Source organism: Meriones unguiculatus, chromosome 3 (assembly GCF_030254825.1).
Source record: "Meriones unguiculatus strain TT.TT164.6M chromosome 3, Bangor_MerUng_6.1, whole genome shotgun sequence".
Classification (NCBI taxonomy): domain Eukaryota; kingdom Metazoa; phylum Chordata; class Mammalia; order Rodentia; family Muridae; genus Meriones; species Meriones unguiculatus.
The window spans coordinates 383,852-393,466 of NC_083351.1; the positions used below are offsets into that span (position 1 = coordinate 383,852).

The window sequence follows — 9,615 nt, forward strand, 5'->3', positions numbered from 1 at the left end:
GGCCGCCCGCAGCGCGGGTGGGGCGGGACTGCGCACGCGCAGAACAGGTCCGTGGGGCCACTATGGCTTGGGCACGGGCGGGGCAGCCAGGGTGGGACTTGACGGGTTCAGGAGGCCTGGCTAGTTGGGTCTCTCTGAGCACTGGTTTGGGGCGGGGCTCTGAGTTCCCTTAGCCAGGAGCCAAAACCCTACCCTGCGCTCGCCCAGATTACCTACAGGCAGAAGTCTGCAGCGTTTGGGTTTGAGGTTTGTGAGCAGGTGGGCACGCTCGAACTCAGAAAGACAGAGAGACCCTGAAGAGGTCTCTCCCCTTGAGCTAAGATCTGCCCGGTAGCAGAGGAGCGTCATCCGGCTAGGCCGCGTTCGTGGTTCTCCTCCCCAATCCCAGAGCCTCCTAAATCTCCCAGAATCCGGAGTCACTGGCCACTCTGGCGCCTAAAAGAATTTGAAGATACCTAAGTCTAGCCCAAGACAGCGAGAGCTTCACTGAGTCCCACGCTGATCCTGAGCTCAGAAACTCGAGTGAATTCAAGTGGTGACACAGGTATACCCACAGATGTCTGGGCGAGGCCCAGGCTGCAACTGAAGCCAAAGGGATTTTTGCACTGGACTTTGTAGATCAAATCAACCAGGTGTCCTCTCCAGACCAAGGAAGACCTCCCAGGACACCTCTCACTCCAGGATGACCTAAGGTCATTAGAGGGAGTCCTTACCTGACCAGTAAGAATGGAGAAAGGCATAGGATACTGGCCAGTGATGGGAAAAGGGAAGCCTATTGTGACCTTGAACCATTCCCAGACACTAGGCCAGAACAAGGAAAGACCCCACAACTGCCTGGAGGACCCAGAAGTTAGACAGAAGGCATTGAATGCATCCTGAAGGCTGCCGAAGTCAGCCTAAGCAGTTCTCCCCCTACTCCCAACAGTGACCTGCTGTCCTGGGAACCCGTGCTCCCTTTGCCAGCAGTTGTCCTACTTCCTTGAGTCTCTACAGCAGTAACCCAAAGAAGACAGGCAAGATGGCCTCAGAGGGTCTGCTCAAGGGAGAACAAAGACAGTACCTTTTCTGAGTGCCCCTCAGATCAAACACAAGCTGGTTCATTGGTCAGAAGCATTCAGGTGAAACGGTCCCCACAGCCCAGCTGACCTTCATTTCCACCTGAAGCCCAAATCATAGGAGGAACTAGAAGCCAGAGGCCTGATAGGAGTCATGGTACTGATGCTAATGAGGGTGGGTTGGACCACTGTGGAAGAGGTGGTTGTGATGCCAGAGCCTGTGCCTTTCCAACAGTGACCTTGTCCAGTACCACTGTGAACTCTGATGGGGCCAGAGGCCACTAGTTTGAGAGGTACGTCCTCAAGGCACACCTCAACAGGTCACTGTCCTTGGAACTGCCATCCTTTCTTTTCCTCACTATTCTTGGAGAGCATCAGAGTGAAGAAACAGAACCAGTGAGATGACTCCACTATTGAAGGCACCTGCTGCCATGTCTGCTGACTTGAGTTTGAACCCCAGGACCCAAATAGTGCAGGCTGAAGGCCACCTGAGGAAGGAGAGAACAGAGTCTTTTTTTTTTAAATAATTTATTTAATTTTATTCTCTACACATTGGTGTGAAGGTGTCAGAATCTGTGGAACTGGAGTTATAGACAGTTGTGAGCAGCCATGTGGGATTGAACATGGGTCCTTTGGAAGAGCAGATAGTGCTCTTAACCACTGAACCATCTCTCTAGACCCCAAGAATGGATTATTGCAAGTTATCCTCTGACCTCCACATTCATATATCTACAAACATTCATACAATGTAAATGAAAATATTAACAAAGCAGGATGTGATGACACATGCCTTAATTCAATTCCAGTACTAGGGAAACAGAGGCAAGTGGATCTTTATGAGTTCAAGGCCAGCTGTGGCTATATAGTGTACATAATGAGACCTTGTTTCAAAACAGAAATACTCCTTTGAAAAAATGGGTCAAGTCAGGTGTGGTGGTGCATACCTTTGAACCCAGCACTCAGGGAAGCAGAGGCACGGGGATCACTGTGAGTTCGAGGCCAGCCTGGTCTAAAAGCAAGTCCAGAACAGCCAAGGCTACACAGAAAATTCTGTCTCTAAAAACAAAATGGGGGGGGGGGTTGTTCAGTAAAGATGTTTGCTGCCCATATGGTTTAAGAAGAAAAGCAGCTCCTGAAAGATTTCCTGTTGTTGTTTCTCAAGACAGGGTTTCTCTTGGCTGTCCTGGAACTCTCTTTGTAGACCAGGCTGGTCTTGAACTAACCTCCATACATGTTGTCATATGCATATCCAGAAAAGCACACACATATAAATAAGTTAATAAGTAGGTAAAGATGTGTGTGGAGAACTAGACAGAGGACTCAGTGGTTGAGAGCACTGGCTGCTCTTCTAGAGGATCCAGGCTCAGCTCCCAGCGCCCACATGACTGCTCCCAACCATCTGTAACTCCAGTCCTAGGGAATTCATCACCCTCATCTGGCCTCTATAGGCACTGTGCACATGTGGGACATACACATAAAACAATAAAATTTTCACTTTTCAAAGGCTTTTTTATATAATTTATTTACTTTTTATTTTATGTGCATAGGTGTTTGCCTACATGTATGTCTGTATGAGGGTCCTAGGTGTTAACTCTGGGACTGGAGTTGCAGATAGTTGTGAGCTGCAATGTGGGTGCTGGGAATTGAACCCAGGTCCTCTGTTAGAACAGCCAGTGCTTTTAACTGCTGAGCCATCTCTCCAGCCCCAGATTTTTAAATTTCTTAAAAAGTGAGGAAAGAGGTCTGTGGCCTCTCTTAGCTGCCTTTTGACCTCTGAGTCTGCTGAGATCACACAGCCAGTGTCCAGTTTTGACTAGTCCTAAGGGACCAGTACATGAAAACCAATACCTGGTCCTGCCTCTTGGGGCTCTTTCTGCCCAAATCTCCTTAGACCTGTATCCTTGGGGGAACCTACCTGCCCATCTTTGCTTCTTCCTTTTATTCCATCTTGGTCTCTGCTTCTCAAAGAACTGAGCTAACACCATTTCCTTCTATGGCCTACATCCCCCGTCACTGTATTTCCCCTACTTCCTATACACACACACACACACACAGAGTCAGAAAATGAACTGAGAGCCCTTCATCATGGAAAATGGGCTCCTGTGTCAAAAACACATCTGATCCTAGAAGGACCTAGACATAGACCTTCCTCTCAAAGGAGTAGGAAAGGAGAGTTGAACTCAAATGAAGGTTAGAAGATCCTCTAGGGGTCCCAAGATCCAGACATGTCTTCCCTGAACAGAAGGGGAGCAGCAGGGCCAAGGCTGAAAGTCAGATGTATCTTTTATTATTTCATGAAAACTTCCCCAGAGGGAGCAAACAATAGCTGTTTGATGTGGCTGCACAGGCCTCTCAGAACCCTCTTCATCCTCCTCAGCCAAAACAGAGGACAAACGGGACCCCAATCCCAGACTCCAGCCTAGGAAGGGGTGTCAAGGCCAAGAGTCACATGGTACTCAGTAACTGCTGGTGAAACTCTTGGGATGCATTCTTCAGAAAGAAATCAGAAGCAGAGAAAGGGCCATGGGCCAGCCCCAAGTGGCCCAAAATAGCAAGGAGGGCCCAAAGTTAGCACATATGACAGCAGGGCTCTGAGCAAGGCATAGGCATCATGTGGTCCAGGAAGACCCCCACCATAATGGCTAATGTGTTGAATTAGTGGCTAGGAGTTGTGACAGGGACCCTCACATGTCTTTCTGACCAGAGCAGGAAGAAGCTATGAAGGACTTTGCATTTGGTGGACATTAACAAGGTATCTTTGTTGTGTCCAAGCTGGGGGTACAGCCAATCACACTACACCAGAGTCCCTGTGGAACCCACAGTTGCTCACCAAGATGAGGATGATGATGCTTGGAAGAGCAAAGCGCAGGCAGCTGCTCTACCAAGTTTCTAGGAAAGCCGGACCAGCCGCTGAGAAGCAGGGAATACCGCAGAAGGGTCAGGGAGATGTCCTTTGATACAGAGCTACTGGCCCAGCCAGAAGCTCAGGGTCCATTTATTTGCAATACTCCTTTCTGAACTCTGGAAGCCGAGAAAATGGCTAGTGTCTGTTCTGTCCCATAGACCAGTGGGAAAGTCAGCGAAGACATTTGGCATAACTTCCCAAGGCCTTCTCAGAAAAGATGGCAGGGGTCTCCTCTCCATAGGGTCCTGGGAACAGGTTGAGTCTCATATGGGATGGCAGAGGATGTTGGGGTCAGTACTCACCTTTATCCAGATCCACATTCTTGGCAGGCAGGGGACTGTGGGCCAGCTCAGCCCTCTCCTTCAGGATGTTGTTTTTATAATCTGGTTGAGAGAAAAGAATAAGTGCCACCCCCAAAAAATGCACTTCCCCTGGATCCCTGTGGCCCCCATTCCTACCTAGTGGGATGTCCTCAGTCCTATCAGGAGCCTGGTCCCTTGTGGCCACAGCAAACTCCACCATGTTCACATCTTTCCTAAAGGGAGATGGCAGTTTAGGGGGCTGGGCAGGGCAGGTCTGGGAGGAGAGCTGGGAGGGTAAACTCACCCCTTTGATTTCCCAGACTTTTTGTTTGAGGTCTCACATCCTGTGAAGAGAGAGTTATTGGGTCGGCCTCACTGTCCTCCGTTAATCTGAGCCCCTCTATCCCACGGGTCCAGACTCACCTCCATGGCGATGATGGCGTGTAGCCAGGACTACGGTGATGAGCAGCAAGATGAAAAGCAGCAGCGTGGCCAACACATAGCCTAGTTGCTGGAAAAAATGTGAACGGTCCTCTGGGACAATGACGTTGATGATGCTGTGGCCTCGGGCTATCGTGGGATCTACAGACAAGCAGCAGGCATCAGAAACCCAAGCCTGGCGGCAGTGCACAGGCCTTTAATCTCATTGCTCAGAAGGCAGAGGCCAGCCTGAGCTACAGACACTTCCAGGATAGCCAAGGCTACAAAAAGAAACCCGTCTCGAAAAACAAAAGCAAAAAATGAAGACGAAGAAGAAAAAGAAGAAAGGGAAGGAGAAAAAGGAAAGAAAGAAGGAAAGAAAGAAAGAAATCCTCCACAATATCTTTAGCGCTCTAGATCACATCAGGGCCCCTTCTCGGAGCCTGCAGGCTGCGCGCGTGCACACACACACCTGGCCTAGGAGCACTATTGTGGCCAGACCCATTGCTGGGAGAGGCCCGAGATGGCGCCTCGAAGGCAGGCTCGGTGACCTGCAGGTGGAACACTCGGCGCTCGTGCAGGCCGCAGTAGTGGTGGTGCAGGTGGCAGGAGTATATGCCCTCATCAGCCGGCTCCAACGCGTCTATGCGTAGGGAGAAGTCGCCGCGTGCAAAAGCATCGGCGTTCACGGCCACGCGGTCACGCAGGAAGGGTGGCCCGTAGGCACGACGCTCTCCAGATGCATACAGGTCAAGCAGGCGGTCAGCACGGTCGTGTGGCACCCCAGGTAGCTGTCGGTCCCAATGGACCACCTGCTGCGCTTCCTCTAGGTGGCGGTCAGTCCACAAGTGCCCACGGTTCACGCAGGTCATCAGTGCCGGTGCGCCGCGGGCCACCACCAGCACTTCCTTCTCACCGTCCCAGTACGCGCGAGTTACCAGGGCTGCGGATGCATTGAGAGAGGTAGTCAGATCGCTGCGGTGAGAGAGGAGAAGATGGGCAGGAGGGGTAGGAGAATAGAGATAGGTAAGGGGCGCACTCACGATCGTTGGTGACCTCGAGGCGCACGGCCACGCTCTCGTAGAGGTGGCAGTAGTGGTGGTGCAGGTTACAGGTGTACACCCCTTCGTCGCCCTCCTCCACAGCTGCTTCACAGAAGATAGCCTCAGAGCGTGGGGCACATCCTCCTCAGTGGCCAGTCCCCTAAAATGGTTCCGCCCCTCCATGGCCCCGCCCCCTAGGCTCCACCCTTGCAAAGGCTGAAGTTGTCCATCAAAGCTACGTTTTTACCCCTCCCCGCACCCCCGCCAAGGTTTCGACTTCTGCCAGAGTTTCAGCCCCACCACCATTCCATGGCGTACCGCCGATGAGCAGAGAGAAGTTGCCGTCGTGGAAGGCAGAAGGCGACAGCAGGAGACGGCCGTGATCCCGCGGCTCGTACACGCGCTGTTCACCCGCTGAGTACATATCCACAAGTCGGCGCCCTTGGCTGCCAGGGCTACCGCTGAAGTCCCAGTGGACCACGCGCTGGCGGTCATGCAGCCGATCTTGGGTCCACACCATGCGCGGACTCTGGCAGCGCAGTACCGCCTGGGTTCCGGCTGCCCAACTCACCACTGACTCGGACACCACAGCGCTGCTGGCGGCGGCAGTCCCTAAGGGCCCTTGTCGGAGTCAAGGCAGAAGTCAAGATGCAGGCAAGGATAGATTAGGAGAGTCAGTAGCACAAGTCAAGATGCAGGCAAGGATAGATTAGGAGAGGAGCAGACCCTGAAGGGGCCTGGCTCACAGTTGGGTAGAGGATACTAACCTGAGGACAGGACTGCAGGGCCTGGAAAGAGAGGAGGGATAAAGCTGCAGGCATTTCTCATCTTTGCACCCTAGGACCCACCGGCCTCTTGTCGTCATGGCAGTTTGCTGCCACGATGCCCACTTAACAGGTTCTGGTAGGGAAGCTGTAGCAGGCAGCGCTGACCCTCAGTGTCACCTTCCTGGCTACGGAGACAGCTCTGGTGAGCAACAGGAAGGGATGTGACCCTTGGCTTGTTCTGAAGTGTGAACCTGAAGCAGCCATTGCTGTATCATAGCAACAAGCCCACCCAAGCTGCGCTATCGTGACACTGAGGCAACCAGAAGCGAGGTGTATATCTGTGCCGAGCCTTTGGGAACTTTCAGACATCTACAGCCCAGTTTTACCTCCACGCTGGGTACAGTGTTGACCCCTGCTGGCCCTCCCCAAGAGCAGAGGCCCACAGTCCCAACACAGCATGGGGAGTGAGTCCTGATCTCCCACCATTGGTCCAAGATACTTCTGTGGAGAAGTCGCTCAGGGCCCAGAATTCTAAGCAAAATCTATCTGGTCAGTAGGCCAGAGCCAACAAGCCTGGGACCCTGAAGAAGGGCTTGGAACAGACTCTATTAGCCCCTTAGTTGTCAACCCACGGCCTCTCCTCCATACATCTGGAAGGACTACCCTGAGCAGCTGGCCCTGGAGCCACACAAAGTGTGGGTACAGGAGGCACCCTGGCTGCATCCTCCCCATTGAGGCTATCTGGGATTTCTTTCAGAGTATCTGAAGGTTTTGGCCACTTTTTTTAGAGTATCTGAAGGTTTTGGTAAACTGCTCTTTTGAGGCACCCAGCCCAGTCCTTTTCTTGGATGAGGGCTCTCCACCCCTCCCAGCATTAACAGGGAGAGTTCACCCACTCACTGTCCCACACCCAGTCCCACTCTCTCACACTCACTCTGAAGAAGCACCAGTTTCCACAGCAAGACACAGGACAGCAGTTCCATGGCGCCTGCAGGGAGAACGCTGTGCTTTGTCTTACTCAGCTCTAACTCTCCAGAAAAACAGCCGACCCCCTCTCCCTGCCAGCGCCCGCTGACATCACGGAGCCCGGGGCCGAGTCTTGCCCCGCCCACTGAGCTGCTCCACGGCTTGACTTCCCCCATCCCTGGCTGGTCGGTAAGGCTGCAGCCGCCCTGTCCAGGCCCAGCTGGGGGGAGGGGCTCTGCCAGTTACTGGTCAGTCCTGGGGAGGGGCCGCAGTTCAGTCCTTGGGCAGATGAAGAGGCGTGGATGTGAGGATTCCTGAGGCCATGTGGATGGTAAACTTTCTGAGCTTCAGCAGCACTGGTATTGGAGGGTCAAGGCTCAGCATCCCCTGCTTTGACATTCTCCCATGTGTTTAGCCAGGCCAGAGGGCCTGGGCTGCTTTCTCCATTCTTGTACTCTCCCTGCTAGATCCGGTGGCTCTTTTACTTTAGCTGACGGTGTCTTTACTGTGCCCTTCTCAAGGACCATAGTGGGCTTCTTGAGAACAACATGATGGCATTGTGGACCAGTTATCTTTAGGATCAAGAATAGCCAGCCAATCATCCAGGCAGGCATGTTGGCCCATTAATTCTAGCACTTGGAGGGAGAGGCCGGTGAATCTCTGAGTTTGAGTCAAACCTGGTCTTCATAGTGAGTTCCAGACCAGCCACAGCTACATATAGTGAGATCCTGTCTCAAACAAAACAAAGAACAGCCAACCAGGGAGGTGGGTGATAGGAACTCTGGGCACTGAGGACAGAGTGGGAATGTGGTCACTTTCCTCATGGCCTGACCACTGGGCTGTCCAACTTCATACGGCAAACCCTAGAGTCCTGAAACTAGGACTGGATTACTGTGATCTGGGAAACCTCCACTTGGAGGAAAGGGGAGTGAAACTCTCTCAGCAGAAAGCACAAATTTGAAGCCCTGGGAAAAGAAAGTCATATAAACAAATGGGAAATAACAGAGCAGCGCTGTGTACCAGCTAGTTAAGCAAACCTCAGAACAAAAAGGAAAAGAATCAAAAAAACAAAACAAAACCACAGAATCTCTTAACCAGCCTAGGCCACCTCTTTGGATACTAATAGGTACAGGCCTTATCCTTGGGTTTGGGGTGGAGTCTCCAAGTCCTCAGACAAGCCAGAACCTCAGCCTTGCTGGCTCTTAGAGGGAGGGGACAACAGGGAGGGCCAGCTGTGAGGCTATAGAAAACTCCTCAGGACCTACAGGAGCCATCTCCGCTCCAGTATCTGGGCCAGGCCGAGCATAAATTTGGCCCCCAGATCCTCCCTGGGCCTTTCATTCTGAAAAAACAAGTTCCACCCAGCAGGCCATCCCCCCAGCCCTCCCTTTCTGGCCTTCCTTCTGTTTTTCTAAATGGTGTTGATGCCTTACTTGTTACAGTGTCTGTCTCTATCCCACACTCTGTGGGGGCTTGACCTCTGCTATTTCTGCCTCTCCTCTGCCCTCTCCCATAGTTGTCCTAGTCTGTCCTTTACTCTGCTTCTTCCCATGGAGGGAAAGCGTTCGGAAGTGATGGAAGGATACAGAGGTGGCTCATGCCTGATCCTAAATATGAGAGGGGTCATGGTTCTAGGTAGAGGACTGAGGAGGAGGATACTAGGAGTCTGAGATACCTACTCCATACCTCTGCTTAAGGACTTCCCTTTGCAAACTCCCTGACCTCAGAGCTCCACTTGAGGTCTGAGGAACTCTTAAACTGCAAATCCCAATAGCCCACTTTCAGGTCACAAGCCAGATGCTGATACCTATGCAAGACTCCTCAGAGACACACAAGGGGAGCTTTGGCCAGCACCTTCTCCCCTCATCCTCTGCTTGAAGCAAGAGGAGTCATTATGAACAGCAGAGGTCTGTTGCCCTCCTCCCAGCCCTCCCTTCACCCCACCACATCCTTAAGCAGGAAATAGCCAGAAATGAAAACTGGAGCCAGGCAGGCAGCCTGGGCTGTGAACCAAGCCACCTGCCCCTCCCACACTCAAAGGCCTGAGCTACTCAGGCTCCTTTCCAGTCTGTACCGTGAACCCTCTGGCTCCCTGCCGCTTACCCCTTGCTTCCCAGCCCCACCTAGAATCTTTGTCCCTCTAGGAAGAGAACAAAC

General features: G+C 52.4%; 1 protein-coding gene across 2 annotated transcripts; it reads right to left on the minus strand.

Moving 5' to 3' along the window:
• Nucleotides 1-3,320: 3,320 nt before the first annotated feature.
• Nucleotides 3,321-7,589, minus strand: Mxra8 (matrix remodeling associated 8). 2 transcript variants are annotated; one of them, XM_060378898.1, is made up of 10 exons: nucleotides 7,421-7,589; nucleotides 6,493-6,513; nucleotides 6,044-6,346; nucleotides 5,726-5,827; nucleotides 5,155-5,625; nucleotides 4,686-4,844; nucleotides 4,567-4,606; nucleotides 4,419-4,495; nucleotides 4,263-4,343; nucleotides 3,321-4,076 (listed from the first exon to the last, which is right to left on the minus strand). In XM_060378898.1, the coding sequence occupies exons 1-10, from the start codon at nucleotides 7,473-7,475 to the stop codon at nucleotides 4,051-4,053; spliced, it is 1,335 nt and encodes a 444-aa protein (XP_060234881.1). In that variant the 5' UTR covers nucleotides 7,476-7,589; the 3' UTR covers nucleotides 3,321-4,050. The 2 variants fall into 2 exon arrangements, with proteins under 2 accessions (XP_060234881.1, XP_021511483.1); XM_021655808.2 differs by having other exon boundaries at nucleotides 7,427-7,586.
• Nucleotides 7,590-9,615: the final 2,026 nt, after the last annotated feature.